Source organism: Microcaecilia unicolor, chromosome 4 (genome assembly GCF_901765095.1).
Source record: "Microcaecilia unicolor chromosome 4, aMicUni1.1, whole genome shotgun sequence".
NCBI lineage: Eukaryota > Metazoa > Chordata > Amphibia > Gymnophiona > Siphonopidae > Microcaecilia > Microcaecilia unicolor.
This window is the reverse complement of record NC_044034.1, coordinates 86,105,164-86,125,542: the sequence shown is the minus strand read 5'-3', so window position 1 is coordinate 86,125,542 and position 20,379 is coordinate 86,105,164. Positions and strand designations below refer to the sequence as shown.

The 20,379-nt window shown below is 40.5% G+C and overlaps 1 protein-coding gene across 1 annotated transcript in view; it reads right to left on the bottom strand.

The window, feature by feature from the left end:
- Positions 1-4,447: 4,447 nt before the first annotated feature.
- UFM1 (ubiquitin fold modifier 1) overlaps positions 4,448-20,379 on the bottom strand; it is a 33,933-nt gene continuing 18,001 nt past the window's right edge. Inside the window, exons 4-6 of the mRNA XM_030200406.1 lie at positions 15,537-15,576; positions 11,224-11,256; positions 4,448-6,543 (exon numbers count right to left, since the gene is read on the bottom strand). Of these exons, the coding sequence (XP_030056266.1) occupies positions 6,476-6,543; positions 11,224-11,256; positions 15,537-15,576 (141 nt within the window). The 3' untranslated portion in view covers positions 4,448-6,475. The remainder of the gene's footprint in view (positions 6,544-11,223; positions 11,257-15,536; positions 15,577-20,379) is intronic.

Here is a 20,379-nt window from a genome sequence, read left to right as displayed (position 1 = left end):
AGAGAGCCGGGTACTTTCCTGCATCCTTGCCCCAGGGTCTCTGTAACTCCTGCTGGCCCAGGATGCCTGTGATCATCACAGTCATCATCTCTGCTACCTCCCAGGGGGTCCAGATTCCCCCTCCCCCACAGGTAGTACAACATTAAGGTTTAACCTCTGGGTACAATATGAATGACAGTAGATCATAGACTGCCCTTCAAGGTTCACAGTCATTGCTTACATTGAGCTTGAGTGGTGGTTTGGATCATAAAATGTGCCTTGGAGGAGATTCAATAAGTAGAACCACGCCTGATTCTCTGACATATTTAATATCTGATTGACTCATCTCTTTTGCACTCTAGTAACTTATAATTAACACTGTAACATATAGGTAAGACACACCATACCTCCCAGACTAAATCAATCCATCCATCTAAGTGTGTGGACCTACTTCAGGTTTCAGTTGGTGTAAAGCCTCATGCCTAAAAGGTTGGCGTGGATTCCAACACTGGGCAATATTTTATAAACAACATCTAACTCAAGAGTGCTGTTTAGAAAATAGTGCTCATTTTATTTTGGTGCCATATATAGAATTTTGGCCTGTGTATTTCATTTCTCACACTCACATGATGTTTTCTTACATATGAATGGATAATTTTATTATAATTTAATAACCTATAAAATCTTTATATTATATTTGGATAGAAGAAATATTGGAAAAAGATGTACTTTGGAGAATACATTTTAGAAACAGTTGCAGCCCTGTACTGCAATATTAAAAATATCTACTAGCGTTATTGAGTACATTTTTTCCTTCATTATTACAAACTAGTAAAAAAGCCCCGTTTCTGATGCAAATGAAACGGGGGCTAGCAAGGTTTTCTTCTGTGTGCATGTGGGAGTGTGTGTGTCCCTGCCCTCTCTCCCTTCCCCTGTGCTGTCCCCTCCCCCCTCGGAGTCGAGTCCTTCAGTGTTGTTTCTTGCTGTGCTGTGTTTGTGTTACAGAGATAGTGAGGGCTTCTGCCCTCTCTCCCCTCCCCCCTCTGAGTCCTTCACTGTTACAGAGAGAGCGATTTGATTTCGTGCTTTGCTGTGTTTTCCTTCACTGTTTGTGTTACAGAGAGAGCGAGGGCGGGGCAGACACTCATGGGGAAACCGGATATCTCTCCCCCTTCACACTTCCGGCTGGATGCTTCATTTAGAACGTTGGTGGTGCCTTTTATATATAGAGATATCTTTTCTATTTACCTGCACATTTATTTTTATATTTTCAAGTTTCAAGCAATTCAGAAGACTGCACTTCCTATAGGCTAATTTCATAACAAGGATCCTAGAGATTTTCCACAAAATACCAATTTTAAATAAAGTTTACATTCTAAAGCGGTAACCACAAAAAAGAATGGGAACAATACACAGATGTGTAAAAAAAAATGTAATCCTGTGCAAAAGGGTTTATATGGAAAAATTGTATTTATAGGTGTAAGGGACCTCAGAACAGAGAGCCAGATGACAGCAATATATTCACTTACTCCCTGCACCTCCCTTTTTACAAAGCTGTGCTAGCGGTTGCCTATATGGTTACGCTGACACAGCCCATTCAAAGTGAATGGGCTGTGTCGGTTTTGTAAATGGTGTGTGTGTGTGTGTGTGTGGGGGGGGGGGGGGGGGGGGGGTGGGGAGTTTTGTCACTGCTGCATTAAAAGCTCCTTCATATAATAATTGGTCCCAAAGGGAAAACAAATGTTCTCAAACTTTTGTTCAGTTTTATATTGCAAATTAAAACAATTTCAGTCCAATCTCTCAAACAAAATAGCTCATGGGTTAAATCTTGGAACATTCAAAAGCTGAAGTTAAATTGGCTGCTTCGAACATTCCATGCAAATAGAAAGTGAGAATCCTACTACATGCAATTAAACACAGAAAACAAGTAACAGGGAGCTTGCACTGAGCCTGGATCAGAGCAGAGAACAGTCTGCTCTTTGATCCAGCACCTCTGCACCTGCTGCTCCTTCCACTAAGAACATAAAAACAGTCATACTGGGTCAGACCAATGGTCCATCTAGTTCAGTATTCTGCTTCCAATAGTGGCCAATAATGAGCACTAATTGGCAATAATTAGAATTTACGCACATAACTCGCTAAGTGTATGCTGTAACTCACTGTGCCTAAATTCTAATGTGCACATCCAAAAAGGGGTGTGGTTATAGGAGGGGAAATGGGCATTTTGTAGGCGGTCCCAAATTTATGCACGTCCAGGTGCAGAGATTTACAACACATTTTTGTTACTGTAAATGGATGCGCATAGTTTTAGGCGCTGGGATATCAACTAAGTGTATTCTATATACCGCGCCTAAATCTTATAGAATACGCTTGGGCAAAAATGATTTCCATACAACTTTCCAGGCGCCATATGTAGACTCGCCCCCCCCCCCCCCCCTTGATGTGTATAAAAGCACAGCCTACATTATAATGAACTAACAAGTGGAAGCGGGGATGCTGTGTACTAAGACGACTGACCCAGAGATAGCAATACTGTTAACATGAACCAAACTTTTACCATTTCCATCCCCTCTTACCCTTCTATCTGATACCACCAAGTAGATTTAGAAACACACTGGTAACTGTTGTGTTTTCAGTTTAGTTAGGGCAAATTAAAAAAGCAGAGAAAGTGTGACAACTGGTACCCTCCAGCTTCAGTTAGGCAGCTTACCTTACACATGGTCTAAATTCCACAGACACCAACTGGAAAAACTGGGCAAGTTCACCTGTCATTCTTGCAAGTAAAAGTAAGTGTGGGGTATGGGAGCCTTTAGTCTCTTACTTCTGGAAAGTGCATATTTATATCAATACACTAAACTAGTGGTCTTCATTCAGTTTTTAAACTGGGGCCACTTTAGATTCTAATGAACTGAAGGAGAACCACCAAATATCATCCCATGTGGGGCCACAATAGTGTTTACCAGTGTGTGTCAATGACATCCATTCAAACCAGCCCATCTTCAAATTTCATTTGGGGGGGGGGGGGGGGGGGAATCCTCAAGGTTGTGAGCATTTCTAAATCCTCTCTCTTTTGTCAATTTTAGAAATGCGTTGTTCTTCAAGCATGTAAGCTCACCCCCTCCCCCATCCACCTTTCCTTTTCGATCCTGAGCCTGGGTAGAGAGGAAGAGTAGCAGGAAAAAAATGAACATGGGGGCCACCCCAGAAGTCTCAAGTGGCCACCATTGGTTCTCGGCTATGCAATGAAGAATACTGAACTAAACTAATGTAGCTGGCTGTGGCAAAAATCAAGAGAACTGTTATTTATAGGGTGATGGATAATGGAATAATCTAACATAACAAAATACATCATTGCTACGTATGTAACTGATTAATATAAATCTGGGAAAATCTTGGGCAAGTTATGTGATCTAGTTATCATACACTGGGAGAGGAGGCAGAGTTTAGTTAATGAGAATAATTTACTCCATTTACATGTAAAAGTGAGAAAGCCTTTAAATGTACCCAGTGTCTCTCATAACTGTGTATATGCCACACATATCTGTATAACTCATCATATTTTCTCCAAAAATAGAATTGGCACCAGGAAAAAGCCTTTATTAAAAAGATCTTCGTATCGTGACTGAGCATAAGCTTGAAACTGGTGAGTAGTCGTGTCAAAGCTCAAGACTGTCAGAACCACTGCTGAGAAGTTTCAAAGTTGTGTCAGTCTACCACTGTTTTCTAAATATTACCACCTTTTCAATACAGCTGGCTGTATTTTTCAGTAAGAAACAATCTTAGCTAGTAGCTTCTTATTCCCCCCTCCAGACAAATGCTTACTTTTACAACTATTACAATACAATAAACTTTCTACCTCTATTTTGTAAAACCAGGGGTGGGCAAACTCAAGAGGGCCATAACCCAATTAGATTTTAAGGATTTCTAGAATGTGCCTACATGAGATATATCTGCATTCATTGAAGGCACCACAATTTCTGTGTTTTTCAGCTTAAAACAAAAACTTTTTACATTTCAATAGAATAAGAAATAGAAGGTAGAACTGGCATTTTTACAGCAGGGCCAGATCACAAATATTTTAGAACCCCCATACTCTGGTTTTAATAAGGCAGATTTAAAAAAAAAAAAAAAAAACTCTGACTCATTACAGAATGCAAACACATTTATTGTAATGTAAAACTTTCTTCTAAAAATTATTTTACTTTGTTAATCAAGGGGCACTTTTTACAAAGCCATGCTAAAATCTGGGCTTAGTTAAGCTGTTCAGGTCCAGGAGACGGCACCGAAGTGCTGGCACCCTGACGTGACGATACCTCTACTACAGAGGGGGACCGCTCCTCCCGGCGCTGTCGCTTCCTCGGCATCGAATCGTCTCTGGAGCCGGGAGCCATATGCGCCGTGGGCGACTGATGACGGTGCTTTTTCGTCTTTTTCCGGTGCCTGTCATCGGCGCTCGGCGGTACTGAAGAGGAGGAGGTAGATCCCCCTCGGCCTCGAGGGATCGGGTCCGACAGGGTTCGGTCCCGAGGGCCCTGGGTAGAGGGCGTGACCGGGGCAAAATATCACAAACGCTTTGGGGGCCCTTTTACTAAAGCTCAGCATACGCTAATGGACATTAGTGTATACTAAATGCTAAGAAGCCCATTTAATATCTATGGGTTTCTTAGTATTTATTGTGTGATAATTCTGTTGGCGTGCTCTAAGCTATAGTAAAAGGGCACCTTTGTGTTTTGTACAATGCTTCCGCCCCCCCCATGTTAAGCAGGTATTAGCGCTTAACACGACTTTGTAAAAGAGCTCCAAAGTAGGATAATTATTTAGATAATTTAAAATTATTTTTAGAACTATTTTTGTAACCTGCAAATTTGACATGGAACTTAGACATATAACATTGCCCAATTTCTATGATCAAACTAGCTTGAGTCTAATATTTTCAATTACATCAAAACAGATGTAAACAGGTCATTAAATATGCTCTCATAGTCTAACATTTGGGCTTTCATTTCTTAAGTAATGGTCAAACTGGCATGAACTACAAAACAAAATTAAGGGGATAATTTTCAAATGGAACAAGTAACTGTAAAGTCTCTGGCTACAATACCTTGCAGTTGATTTTCAAAATGGAAACTAAAACAATTATTTTCCCTTTGAAATCTTCCCAGGGGGAACAAAATACCTGTAGATGTTGCACCTGATTACTCATTGGGCAAACGTTGTCTGGGAAACAATGCACCTAGATTAAAAATCCAATCTACCTGCTTTGGGAAGTAGGACCAGTGCTAGGCAGGCGTCTATGGTCTATGCCCCAAAACTGGCATGGAGAGACAGAGGTTAAGTACACCAGTGTTGAATCATGAAGAAGTGGAACCTGTGCAGAATGCTAGATTCAACTCTGGCCACCTTGTTGGGCAGATTGGATAGACCATGCAGGTCTTTAGCTTCCGACATTTACTATGTCACTATACCCTTGTTCTTTACTCCCAGTCTTCAAAGATGACCAAACGGGACAGGTTTTTAGGATATCCCTAATGAATATGCATGAGAGAGGCAGTTGAAAAGAAATTCTCTCGCATGCATATTCACTAGGGATACCCTGACCCGCTAGTTAAGATCAAGGTTCTCTTACTGAAGGAAATGCTTTCTGCAAAAGGTAAATGTGTTATAGGAGCTCATACATATTTCTAGTCTGGCAGATGGCATCTATTTTCAGACAGGCCAATCTATCTGGGAACAGACACTGGAAGTTGCTCTTAAAGAGGATACTTTAATAACAGGTCACCTAGGTTAGGAGGCCAAGTAGGTGAAGCCTATTTAATAAAGGCACATGAGCACTTGTGTGTCTTATATAATACGAAAAAGCAGCCAAAATTGCAGCTAAAACATGGATTTACGGATCTGTGCTTGCTTGGCTCAAGTACGCATCAATGTGTGCATGTTATAACTTATATGAATACTTTGTGATCTCTGCCAATTCTCCACCCAAAATCTTCTCCCAATCATACCTGCACCCTAGTTACATACAAGTGTCTACTTATCACAGTGTGCATTTGTACACATTGTACAAGTATAAGTGCAACAATAAAAAAGAAAAACAATAAAAAAGAAAACTTAACAAAACAGCATTGGCCCTTAAGAGCTTAAAATAAGGCTGTCCTGGGTTCTGAGTAAATAATCCATAGTACAGATGTATTTTACACTATGGTTACATGGAAACGCTTACAAAAACAGCAGCATTAAGAAGGGGGTACACATTGTTTTCAGTCAAAAAAAAATGAAAGGAAGGATCTTTTCAACATGATAGGACAGCTTTTTGCCACCGACTTACTTCAATTCTACTGACAAAAGAAAGAATATAGCTGACTTTATATCTCTGGATGTTAATTCAAAATTTTAATATAAAAGCAGATTCAGGGTGAAAATAGAGTTCCAAAATAAATATTTTTCTATTAACTGTAAGAATAATCCCATATGTGGTGGCACAACCATTCAGTAGTTATTAACAGCATCCAACACGATCTCGGGGAATAAGTCTTAGTTCTGAGCCATGTTTTAGAAAAACATTTCCTAAAAACAAAACAAAAACACTGTAAGCTATTACTCACAATAGAAAATTAATCAGTGCAGACCAAAGGAGCCCTGGGAAGTCTAGGTCAAACCTAATTCTCTATCAGCATATTCAACTTATGTATTTAATGTGCTCAGAGCCTAATTTACTAAAGCTTTTATGTCTACAGGAAAAAGCTTATTAAAACAAGGCATATCTATTTTCTTATTCCTGTCAAAGAATGATTGCAGTTTCTGTTCTGGGGTGAAGAGGACAGTACCATTTACTCTGTTTTCATGCTGCTCCCAGCTAGCTACTGCTCACTGTATTAGAGAAAATTACTGAAATTTTTACCTACATGACCCAAGTGTGCCATCTCTTTGTGGCTCACAATCCAAGTTAAATTGTGTTCTGAGATCTAAGTTTTCTAGCACTAACAGTAAAACGAAGTTACTTACCTGTAAGCAGGTGTTCTCCAAGGACATACGTCCCTGAGCCCATACGTCAAGCCCCCTCCTTGCCCATCTTCAAATCCTTACTCAAAGCCCACCTCTTCGATGTCGCCTTCGGCACATAACCATTATACCTCCATTGAGGAAATCTAGACTACCCAACTTGACATTTCGTCCTTTAGATTGTAAGCTCCTATGAGCAGGGACTGTCCTTCTTTGTTAATCTGTACAGCACCGCGTAACCCTAGTAGTGCTCTACAAATGTTAAGTAGTAGTAGTAGTAGAAATATAAAGTAAAAAGCACAAGCCCAGCAGCTTCTGCATGGCTTTATCTCCACTTTCATGTGGGAATGGCGATTTTACATCTTCACATGTGTAGCTGCCCATTATTTCAAATCTATACCTGTGAGTGCCGCCAATTAATGAGTGAGCCATAATTTGATTGTTAATAAAAATAAGAATAATTGAATTATACATTAGATATACTGGTGGAATTGTCATTATTAAATTTTAACTGCCAGACCCGCGACCATTCTTCTAACGTTCGGAGATCCTATCGTTTCTACTCCCTCCAGGGTATCCATTCTATTGGCTATTTTCGTGTCATCCACAAAAAGGCACACCTTTCCTTCCAACCCTTCAGCAATATCTCCCACAAATATATTAAACAGAATAGGCCCCAGTCACGACCCCTGAGGAACTCCACTGCTCACCTTCCTTTCCTCCAAGCGGATTTAAAGTAAACCAATTTTTTTACTCATTCCAAAAGTACAAAGACCAGGGGACACTCAAGAAGTTACATGGAAATACTTTTAAAACAAATAGGAGGAAATATTTTTTCACTCAATGAATAGTTAAGCTCCAGAACTCTTTGCCGGAGGATGTAGTAACAGCAGTTAGCGTATCTGGGTTTAAAAAAGGTTTGGATACGTTCCTGGAGGAACAGTCCATAGTCTGCTATTGAAACAGACATGGGGAAGCAACTGCTTGCCTTGGGAGTTGTAGCATGGAATGCTGCCATGATTTGGGTTTCTGCAAGGTACTTGTGACCTGGCTTGGCCACTGTTGGAAACAGGATACTGGGCTAGATGGGCCACTGGTCTGACCTAGTATGGCTACTCATGTTCCCCTCCTATTTTGTCTTCAGACTCTCTGGAAAGCTCATCCATTGTGGATTCATATCCATTAGATGGTGTGTCACCTGGGGTAACTGTGGTTCCTACAGAGGCATAGCCAGATCTCATATTCTGGATGGACCACTGGACAAACTAGGTGGGCACAGGCAATCTCTACATCCCCCCCCCCCCCCCCCCCCCGGCACCAACAAAAAACATTAAATACCTGAGCTGGTGGGGTACTACGGGAAGGCCAGCATGACAGTAGTGCATATACAGTGCTGCCTAAGGAGGTCTCAATCTATAATCTCCTTGGTGCTGCCGGCTGGAGCAAGAAGGATAGGAGTGTTTTTGCCGCCGAAGGACCTCTGCAGCACGTGGAGCTTGGGGATAGGGTGATAGAATTTTGGGTGGCCCTGAGTTGAAAGTGGGTAGGTCTGAGCGCACCCCTCCAATGCTACACTTTACTTTACACCTTTACCTAATGCAGTTTCATTGCCTCAGATTGTTTGGACAGAGAGAAGAAAGACATTTCTTTATGTGATGTTTGGTCTGCATTATTGCATTTAGAGGGGACACTTAATGGGACGGTTCCTCATTTTTGCACATTTTACGCAAGACACAGTTTCCAAATTTTCACATGTGAACTTTTAATATTGTTCAGGTGGACAAATGATATTCTCTCTTGGAGTCAAGGGTTTCTTCCAGCAGGTAGGCTCAACATTTGCTGTAAGATTCCTTTGCAACTCACATGAAATTGGAGGGTACACACGTAAGGTGCGGAATTTGCATTTTATAAATTTTCCAATTACACAATTAATTTCCCTTGAGATGCTACTACATAAATATTTCATAGGAATCTTGTACATTTTTCTGCTATTTCATTTCTACTAAATCTTGTGTTTTTCTTTCTGGTCACAAGGAAATGGATGCCCTGGCACAGTCAAATGTTTTGAGCCAGTTTGAGGATTCACAGGATAATTCTGTAGACACGGCTACTCTCCTTAAGAGTTTTCCATCAGAAAATAATAAGATTTCTCTTTTAAGGGCTTATTTTAATAAGGATTTGATGTTTTGTGGAGGAAAAAAAAATTCAAGTATTTCCTGATGTCTCTGATCCTCCCAAACAGATAGCAAACTTTTCCTTTTACTGAAACCTCACATTTTTGCTTTGAGAGTTACCTTTCTTTTTCTAAAGTTGCCATACAAGGGTTTGGTATCCTTTTAGGGCAATTCTTTTGTATTTTTTGATTCTGTTCAGCTGAAAAAATTCTGGATGACTATAAGAATGGCTGACTGCTAAGTATTTTTGAGTAGTAAGAGTCTAATTTGATCTATTATTATATTTGGAGGATTATTTCCTCCCATTTTTTAAATCAAGTTTTTCTTCCCCCCCCCCCCACCCCATTCTCTCCCTTTGAATTGGGCTAATGAATGTTTTGGGTCAAATGATATTCATATTTTCCTTTTTGGTTTTCAGTACTTATTGATGATAATATTGATGTAGTCATCAGGCTGTCCCACTTTTGCCTTTTTTCAATTTTGAGTAATCTTCCGAATAAAACTGGTGAAAGAAAGCTTCCTCTAGTGGTGATTTGCATCTCTAATGTGGGGGGGAGGGGTATGAAAGGATACAAGTTGACCTCTCCTCTGACAAGCTAGTTGACTCCTCAGACTCCCAATAGAACTTTGATTCAGACTCACAGGTCAACTTTGTTGTCTTGTCAAGCTTCCTCTCCAAATGAACTGGAAATGGACACAGGTGCAGTTGACCTCAACTGAGCCCCTTCAGGACCTCAATGTCTCCTTCAGGCAAGGCATAGGTCTCAAATATTAATTGGATTAACTCTGCTTTTGAGACAAACTGAGTTAAGAAGTGCTCCTCGAACATCTGCATAAGCTGTTCCTTGAAGGCTGCTATCAACAAAGGTGGGGGCAGCACAGTAGGTATGGCCATGTTCTCCTAAGTCATCTAAGGAGTATCAATAACCAAGATCTTGGGTTTGTGGAGGCTGACACTCTCTTCCAATGGCACAGAGGATGAGTGGTCCTCATGCTGAGGGTAGTTTGAGGACATTGATGACCTCAGTGTTCTTGGTACCACGCTTTATGTAGAGAATGATGCAGACACACCTTGGCTGTTGCCCAATGTCCTGCACTGCACTCTCTTAGAACTGATGAACACAAGGTTTAATCCTTCCTTTTCTTTGGGCAAGAACTGGATGACCACTCCCAGTGGACTATACCAATACTTGATTATCAAGGGTGACACACATTCTTGATGTCAATGCAGCTTCAGTGTCTGATGCAACTCCTGAATCCACGGTGCTGATTGCTGATGTCAAGGGACTGGCTTTATCACCGGTCTGCTTGCACTATTCATGAATCTCTCTCTTTGACATCTGTGAGCAAAGAATACAATGAGAAGGATTATAGTTGTGTCTCAGGCATTGCAGTACATATCTGTAGTGGATATGTTCTGTAGCACCAGGAACATCTCTTGAAACCACTGGGAGTCTTCTTTTGGGACATTTTGTCCAAAGAAAATAGCCATAGCAAAATTACCCTGGCCAGGTGCTCAAGGCCAAAAAATGGCCTAAACTGAGATGACTTCAGAAAAGAAATAAAACTTTAAAAGTTGGCAAAAAACCTGAGTAAGGAACTATCAGGCAGACACAAAAAAAAAAACAGGCAACAGCGATGAGATTTACAGACTTCAAGTGAAAAATAGTTTGAGGGGGCTGAGATGACCGTGATGAAAAACAGGTCCGATCAACTCTGCAGAAAAGATTAGACTGAAGAGATCTTGTACAACCGCAGTATGCAGGAATAGGCCTGCATGCAAAGTATGACAGATTAAATGCTTTTAGAGGAAGTTTCTGGGGAACTGACCCCATGCCAGGCTCTGTTGGTGACACCATCCTATGTGTGAGGACTCAGTCTTGTTTGACCTTGGAGAAATTAGAAATCTTAAGCACATTCAAATCCCTAAAAAAGGGATACAATAATATAGATCATAAGTAATCTGGTTCAATTCTTAATTGAAGTTTAAACATGACCATTAAAAACGAACGAACGAACAAACCAACCAACCCACTGATTTTTGGGAATATTCTATTTAGAATGTACTCACCAGCTGTTTGTGCAGGGTTTATTCCAATTCCATCTAGGGGGAGAAAAACATATAGATGCTTACATTGTGTAAATTATATTGCCTTTTGAGCACCAGAACAAACCAGGAGGGCAATAATAAAAGGAAAATGGGCTGTTTAAATGCACTGTTGTGGAGATGTTCTCCAGGGTGGGATTAAAACGAAAGAAGGTAATATTTACATATTGTTTTGCCTGGAAAGAGTACCTGCAGTAATAATCAAAGTAAATATACATGTATACTGGATTATTGGTGCAAACCCAATTGGAAGAGAGCAGGATGCCTACGTGAAGTATTATTGTGTTCCCCAACTATAAAGTGGATTAAGTCTGTAAAATTCTTTTTTTTCCTTTATTTAATAGTTTCAAATTACATTTCCAAAAATATACTTGAGATAGGAAAGTGTTATGACTTCACAACTTCTAATAAAAGGAAAAACATTATATAAGTAATCATCATTAGTAAGTTACAACACATAAGTCCTCATTATAAAATTCCAAGATTAAGTGGGAGAAAAGAAGAAGTAATACATCAAAGAAATAATGCATGTAGCAAAGCTATCAAAGCAATTCTCATTGAACTCCTACAGCATTTTTTGAAGCCACAAATGCTGACAATTGGCTCGGGTCCATGAACACATATTTGAAGGAATTATAATTCACAATGCATTTGCATGGGAACTTTAAATAAAATGTTCCTCCTAGATGTAAGACGGCTGGTTTCAATAAAAGGAACTGCATCCTCTTTTTCTGAGTATCCCTTGCAACATCGGGGAACAATAATACTCTGTGTCCCAAGAATAATTTCGCTTTGTGTCAGAAGAAAAGTCTAAATATCCACTGTTTATCTGGCAGCAGAGCAACAACTACAACCAAAGTTGCTGTCGTCGTCTGCTCTGTGATTGATGTTTCTAGAAAATCTGTTATGTTCAAAGATGTTCGTTGCTCTTGTACAACTCTCTCTTTCTGCGGAATATAATAGGACTGAATAAGTGGAGGAAAATTTATTTCCGGTATTTCCAATATCTCCTTCATATATCTTTTGAACATATCTAGTGGACTAATTAGTTTCACCATTGGGAAGTTCACAAATCTTAAATTATATTGACGCATATAGTTTTCATATGTCTCACCCTTATTCCTAAGGTTCGATATGTCTTTAAGGATAGTAGCTTGAATATTTCCAACTTTAAGGACCTCCTGTTCTACTTTTTCGCATCGTTTTTCAAGTGTCTTTAAATCTGAAGCATTTCTCTCCACTTTTTTTCCAGTCTCAACTAATTTTTGTAACATAAAATTAGCTTGCTTAAAAACCGCTTGAGATGTCTGAGCCATTAAGTCTCACAATGAATTAAGGGTTACCTCTGCCGGCTTCACCAGACCTCCAGGAGGAAGTAAGAATGGTTCTAGGACCTGTTCCATCTCTGTGGGATTCCCCGCCTCGGAAAAAATCGGACTGCTGCTTTCTGAGGGTAAACTCTGCACCTCAGACTCCCTCACATGCAGTTCCATTCGAGCTTCACTCAGAGAGGTTTCCCTTTCACCTTCCGGTACTGGGCCTCTCGATTCCTGGGAGGGGGAGCTCGACCGCTGAGGCTGCGGGGGCGGAGTCCATCCGTTGGGGCTCAAGCTGACTTCAAGTCCAGGAGACGCCAAAATGCCCTCCTTAGCCATGGTGTCTCCTAATGAACCGCTTCCAACCTGTACGCTTTGTCCCGCAGGCCGAGCAAACCAGTCCATAGGACCCTACAGGAATTGGGGTAGGCGTCAGGGGAGCTCAAACCGAGGCTTTCCCTCTCCGTTTTGGCATAATCAATGACTGAGGTAAAGCACGGTCTGCTGCGTTGCTACCTGCATGTCGCCATCTTGGAATCTCGAAATCATCAAGTCTGTAAAATTCTTATCTTCTTCTTTCATGTATCAGGTTGTCTTTTTATGGAACTCTTTTCCATTTGAGATTAGGAAAATGAAAGACTATTCAGTCTTTAGAAGGTTGGTAAGACCTTTTTATTTCATAAATATGTTTAAATCTGGTGCTGAGTTTATTGTACACTGATATGTCTCTTATCTAATGATTTACCTTTGTTGCTTACTTGAACATATGGTTCAATTATTTTTATCTTATTGTGAACCACAGTGAACTATGTTGGTATCTGCAGGTTATAAGAATGATTGGTATAATAATAATGCCTATGTACAAAGAACTTGCCTTGAGTTTAGCCACCCATCTATTTATCCCAACTTATTCTGTACCACCCAAATTGTTCCCATCTATATATCTGCACTTGGCCCACTGGCTACATGGTAAGCTGTATTGTAGAAAAACATGGTACTCACTGGATTATGCTAGGCCCTAGTGCTACTGTTTAACTTAATTTGTATATCTAGCACCTGTATAGGTAGTAGGACTGAATATATGTATTTGCTGATAACCACACTATTCAGCAGGCCTAAACAAAATAGATAAATATCCACTAAGCAGCTGAGTATCATCACCTCTAACCTGGCCTTCAATTACACAGATAGTTTAGAGAATTAAATGGTCCAATACTATCCATTTAACTTATGAAAGTCTGATATTCAACAGGTTTATGCATCTAACTTTTAAAGTTATGCCTCTAATTTGATCTCTTTCAATATTTACTAGGGCTGAGTGCCTAAATTTATAATCAAAATTTCACTTAACTTACATTTAGGAAAATAAATTGGGTGGAAATAAAGCAGATTTAGGGCATGAGAAAAGAGGAGTTTAGCACTGATTTCCAGCAGCAGGCTCAAGCTAGACTCAAATCTAGGCAAACACTTCTTTCAAAGTAATAAAAATAAACGCAGCTGTGAGATGAACGCAGAGAAGTATTCAGCATTCCGTTTACCGATATCTGCCCTTTACACGTGTTCGATCTTTCATCGCCACGAAATAAAGGTACCTGCTGCTAGAGAAAGGAAGAAAGGGAGTGAGGGGATTTGGGATTTAGTTCACGCCCTTTTCAATCGCAGCTCAAGGTGGGTTAGTATTCAGGTATTTTTCTACGTCTCCCATAACATTACCAACACAATGCCTTGCGGATCGGGAGAAAAGCTTTTGCCCACCTGATTGATCCGCGATTCACTGGCACTTTGGCTGCTGGAAACGTCAGGGGGTGGGAAATTCACGAATCAAGAGGAGAAGTAAATCTATTAAAAGGGATCGTTTGTTCTGAAGAGAAGAATCCAAGACCAGGTGTCATTAATGAGTGAAACTTTGCTCTGATGCCACCGCCGCGCGATGCACCCCCCCTCCCACCCTACCGTCATGTAGTTTTGCTGGCGGGGGACCCAAAATCCCGCCAGCAGAAGTCCTCTGTTGTGTGCTGTGCTGACTCCGGCGTGATCTTCAGCATTGCTAGCCTGTGCAGGGCGGGTTATGTGCGTCTGACGTCCTGCACGTGCAGGACGTCAGACGCAGAGAAGCCCTGCCTGCAGAGGCTACCAATGCTGAAGATCACGCCAGAGTCAGCACAGCACACAACAGAGGACTTCTGCTGGCGGGATTTGGGGTTCCCCGCTGGCAAAGCTACGCGACAGTGGGTGGGTAGGGGTGGGTGTTGCTTCTTCTGCATTTTGAAGCGGGGCTTCTTTTTTTCTGCCGATTTTCTTGGATGGCTTGGGGGGGGGGGGGGTGGCGCGGGGGGGGTTGTTGCACCTCCAGCATTTTGAAGTGGGGCTTCTGTGTTTCTTAGGTTTTTCGTGGGTGGCTTGGGGGGGGGGGGGGGGCGCGGGGGTTGGGTGTTGGACATCCAGGGGGCGGAGTAGGGAAACACGCTCCGTGTGTTTCCCTACTCCTCCCCCTACTTGGTTGCGATTCGTTCGTTGACTTTTTTGTATGTTTTCCGCCCTCGATGTCATGACGTTTGACGCGAGGGCGGAGCACAGAGTTATAGTGGGATGGCTTCACCACCATGAACTTATGAACCCTTTATTGTTGTGCTGTGAGTTCAGAATCTTTGTCCTCAGAACGTTCAGGGTTCGTTTTATTATAGCAGATATAAATATATATATAGTCCTGAAATTAAGCAGATACGTCAATTATGTATTTGCAAGCCCGTATGTTCTCACGTTGCTCTTCACCAAAGCAAAACTGAATGTGAAAAGCAGAACTACATAGCCCTATTTTCCACAAAGCAATGTATATTATATTTGCCATGTATCACTCAACTGTCTATCATGTTTTGAATCAATCAGGTTAAAAAATGGTTACAGTCACATTACAGCATTTGTTCATTTATGGAGCAACATATTTTCATGCACCATTCTTACCATTTGTTATAATGGCACTTGTTGCTGCAGGTACTTTGAACTAAAGGAGACAAAAAGTATATCAATATTTAATTAAAGTGAAAAAATAAACATTAAAAAAAGTTTTTAAAACAGACATCACTGTCTAACTTGGAAAAATAAGGTGTCCTGGATTATTCCTTCTATAATCCTATAAACTCATTGCAATTTAGATCTAATTTTTGTGTTGCTTTGCCTTATTTTGGTACTCAAATTCCAGATTTCCACATGATGACACTTTTCATAACGTTATAAAAATTACATCACAGCGAATTTTATTTTTATGTTCACTCATATTCTTCTCATTATTCTTCTCTTTCTTTATGTGGTCCCGATGAAAGCATATGTGCCAAAACACAGCTTGTGTTGGGAAATTTTTGTCATGTGTATCCTATATACTGCATGTGAAGCCTGTGTAGAGCTTCAAAGTGAGCCGCTTGTGCGGTTTGACTCACTGAAATTTATGCTCGGCTGTAGGCACAGCCTATACTGAACTCTCCCTCATGCCCTTTAGAGTGTTCACATCTCTAGGCATCCGATATACCTTTCTACTATTTTGGGATTGACTATTTTTTTGAAACTGAAGTTGAACTGTCTCTCCTTTGGGATTTATTTAAGTGTTATCACTCAAGAGAAGCCAGTTTGGAGTAAAGTACATGACCTCCTCAGGCACATGCTATGCTCACTGAGAGAAAGACCAAGTGAAAAATAGAATACTGCAGTTTCAGGACAATTTTACAGTTTAATAAGCATGACAACAAAAAATTTGAGACTAATTTCCATGTTTATGTTTATTATTAAAACTTTCTATACTGCTTGTACTGAGGGTCTACTAACTGCAAAAGGGCTTGGGTGAAGATGCACAAAATAGGCCCATAGATTCAAAACCTTGTGTAAAGCAACAATTCAAAATAAATCCGTGGATACAAGAAAACATCTCTTGCCTCACTGCTGCAGAATTGAGTCCCTTAAATCACTGAATATCTTGAGAAATTCAATGTGTGGCATTTTTCTTATACTCCAAACAAAACATTCAGTGCTGTCCTACAGATATTTACCACTGTACAGAACTTCCTTTTAACACTGGCCAGAAGCATGATATTGGAACTTCAATTTAGTTCAAAAACATAATTTTAGGGGCCCTTTTACTAAGCCATGTAAGTGTCTACGCGTGCCCAAGGTAAGCCAAAATGGAGTTACCACCCGACTACCGCGTGGCTCTTGCGGTAATTTCATTTTTGGCGTGCGTCCAATACGCGTGTCTGAAAAATATTTTTTTATTTTTGGGAGCGCGTATTGGATGCGTGCCAAGTGGCATTTGATACGAGTAGGTCATTACTGCCCAGATTCTTTACTGCTAGCTCAATGGCTGGAGGTAAGGTCTCAGACCCAAAATGGACGCGGGGCAATTTTGATTTTGCCGCATGTCTGTTTTCGGGGAAAAAAAGGCATTTTTTGTAGGGGCGCTGAAAAATAATTCTGTGTGTGCCCAAAACACGCGTCTACACTACCGCAGGCTATTTTTCAGTGCACCTGAGTAAAAGGACCCTTTAGACTAGAGTAAGTCCCTCTTTCCTACATATTTCGCACTTGTTTGCTTACACTTTTGTGTTCACGAGAACTGTTTGTATCAAGGGGATATTCTGTAAAGAACAATTCTTATTTGAAACAGGTCATGCTGCAAATAACGTACTATTAAGTATTCTAAAATAAGACCCTCTGGCACATACATTTTGTTGCAAACTTGACCACATCAGGGCATTTTCATAACAGGATTTTTACTGCACAATGATTACTTGGGGGCACCATGTATAATAATCCTTTTACTCTAAGAATTTAGAGTCATTCTGTTTCTGGAACTTACTGAAGTATATATTTATCAGTCTGCTGAATTTAATACATAATAATACAATGAAATGAAATAAACTCCAGGGCAAGTCATTCAGTTTTTGGCTTATACCTAACAATATGCTTAGGGATTGACTCACTACATCTTTTCTCACATTCTCTGTCTATGATTCGTGAGTCAGGCTCTTAGAACAGAAATGCATGCTTTTTATGCTGTCCCTTATTAAGCCACTGAAAACCAGGATTATAAATGTGCAAGCTGTGGCAAAAGAGGTAATGGAATTCTGTTCTCTGGGTTATCAGCATGTATTTTCTTTCATACTTCTAACTGATTTTAGTGCTTAAATTACAGTTCACAGAAGTTTCAGTATTGAATTTTATTTTTCTCGAAGATTTAATTTTGAAAGGTATACACTATTACACAAAGGTGGATTTAACTGGGTGAGTCATTAGTTTGAGCTGAATGTATAACTCCATAAATAGAAGCCATCAGTGGTGTGAATGGCAGATGAGGGAGTGGAGGAGAAGCAGAGAAGGGTATCAGTGGCAAGGGTTAGAGGTATGATAGATGATACGATTTGTCCTGCCTTGCACTTATTCCCTCCTCTACTCACTTTCATAACCACCTTCTTTCTTCTCCTCCCTATCTTTTTACCCCACCAACCTCGCTGGTAGTCCTGCTTTTTCTCTTCAGCTGTTGTGGGATTTGAACCTGGATCTCTTGGGGAGTAGAGGAGTAGCCTAATGGTTAGTGCAGTGGCCTGAGAACCAGGGGAACTGGGTTCAATTCCTACAGCTCCTTGTGACTCTGGGCAAGTCACTTAACCCTCCATTGCCTCAGGTACCTGAATACTTATCTTCCTTAACAATCCCCTATTACCAATCTTGTGTTCTTCGATCCCTGCAGGATCATCACCTGGTTCTCCCAGGCCCAAAACAGACACAGAGCTTTCCTTTTCACTTCACTATTCCTTTGGAATTCAATGTCTCTTAGCTATATGTGAATCATCACTGAAACAATTTAAGATTTCCATTTAGTAAGGGTGGTATAGAAAGTGAAATGAATGACATGAATTACTTGCATATACTATGTAAACCACTTTGATTGTAACCATAGAAATGAGGTATATCGAATCCCATTCCCTTTCCTTTTACAGTCCACTGCACTAAGGCTATTATTTAGAGCTGTATGCTGCTCTGTTCAGAATGCCCATAATACCAGAAGCTGTCATAGAGCCTCATATTCCTTTCTAGTTTCACTTTCAGGGGAGAGGAAGGGGGAAAGCAAACACTGGGGGATTAAGGACCTGTTATGCCTTAATCTATTCAGTGATCAGCTGCTCAACCAGAGCACCTTTTGTACCCTAGGTGTGATTGATGGCTTAACAAAGGACGTCCTTTTTAGACTTGGCTGTTTCCTTCCCTTTGATAATCGCTGTTGAATGTCCTAATTTTGGGCCCTCCCTAGTCCCGTCCAAAACACTCCCCCTTGCTATTTGGGCATATGGCACTGTTGGGCATCCAAATCCTGCCTTTGCAAGATAGAGAGTTGGACAGTTCAAGCACACGGATGTCCATTTGGCATTTTAGGACATCGTATGCACCACAGCGTATCATAAATTTAACATTTGTAACTAGCATCATTCCACAAATGGAGATATAGGTGATCATTGCAATTGTGCAAAATCAAAATTGCAGATCACAACATAAAAACATAACTAAACAATATATAACGTAAAATAAGAACATAAAAATAATACTAAATAAGATTAGGAAAAATGTCTTACCTGATCATTTTCTTTTCTTTAATCAAAGCACATGAATCCAGAAACATGTGTGGTTATTTTCATCAACCAGCAGGTGGCGGTAGAGAGCTGATCTCTGCCTTATAGGCTGGTGTGCGCTCCTCAGTTAGTCTCACTCATAACAAAGCAGAAGGAAAAGTTAGACAAAAAACATTTTTCCTTCTTTACAATGCATGAATATGATAACAGCTGAAACAAATAGCAATTTGCAGCAAAAATCCTAAGCAGAGAAACATACTAGGAACAAAACTAAAGTACCGAAACAGGGTGGGGTTCTGGATTCATCTGCTGCAATTAAAAAGGAAAGAATATTATCAGGTAAGACAATTTTTCCTTCCTTGTCATGAGCAGCAGATGAATGCAGAGACTTGTAGGATATAGCAAAGCAGTCCTTAAACAGAGCGGGAACTAGAAACACCCATAAAAAGAACTGAAGCTCCAAAGGATGCCTCTGACCTAGCCAAAATATCCAAATGACAGTGCCTGGAACCACTACGGAAGGAGAACTACCTGGCTGCACTACAAATTTCTTCAAGAGAATAAACTCGAGATTCTGCCCATGATGCTGAAACAGCTCAGGTAGAGCGAGCTCTAAGTCAAGATGGAGGTTGTTTACTGGAAAGAACATAAGCCAACTCAATAGTTTCTCTAATCATTGCTTTTAAGTCTGCATTAACCCAATTTGGTCTCAACATAAGGAAAAAAAGGTGGACCGAGCAACGAAACTAATTGGTGGCTGGAGATATTGCAGAAGCACACGGCAGACATCAAGGAAATGCAGTAAGTCAAAAGTCTTTCCCATAATATTCCTTCTGAAAGGATGGAAGAAACAGTTGATTCAGGTGAAGCAAAAAAGAAACCACCTTGGGGAGAAAAGAAAGAACAAATGTCTACAGAACAATGACTGATGTCCTATGTGCAGAAGTGATCACCACTAAAAAAAACACAGACAAGGTATTTCAACACAGCCATTCTCAGAGGCTCAAAGGGCGCCTGCAGGGACTGTAGCACCAGGTTAAGATTCCACTCTGGAAAAGGGTGTCTAAGATGAGGTCTAAGACGACTCTCAAAAAAATGAACGTCCAGATGTGCTGTTAAGATTAGGTCTAAGATGACTTATATATCTCAAAAAACAAAACATCCAGATGTGCGGCTAAAGAGGATTTCAGCAA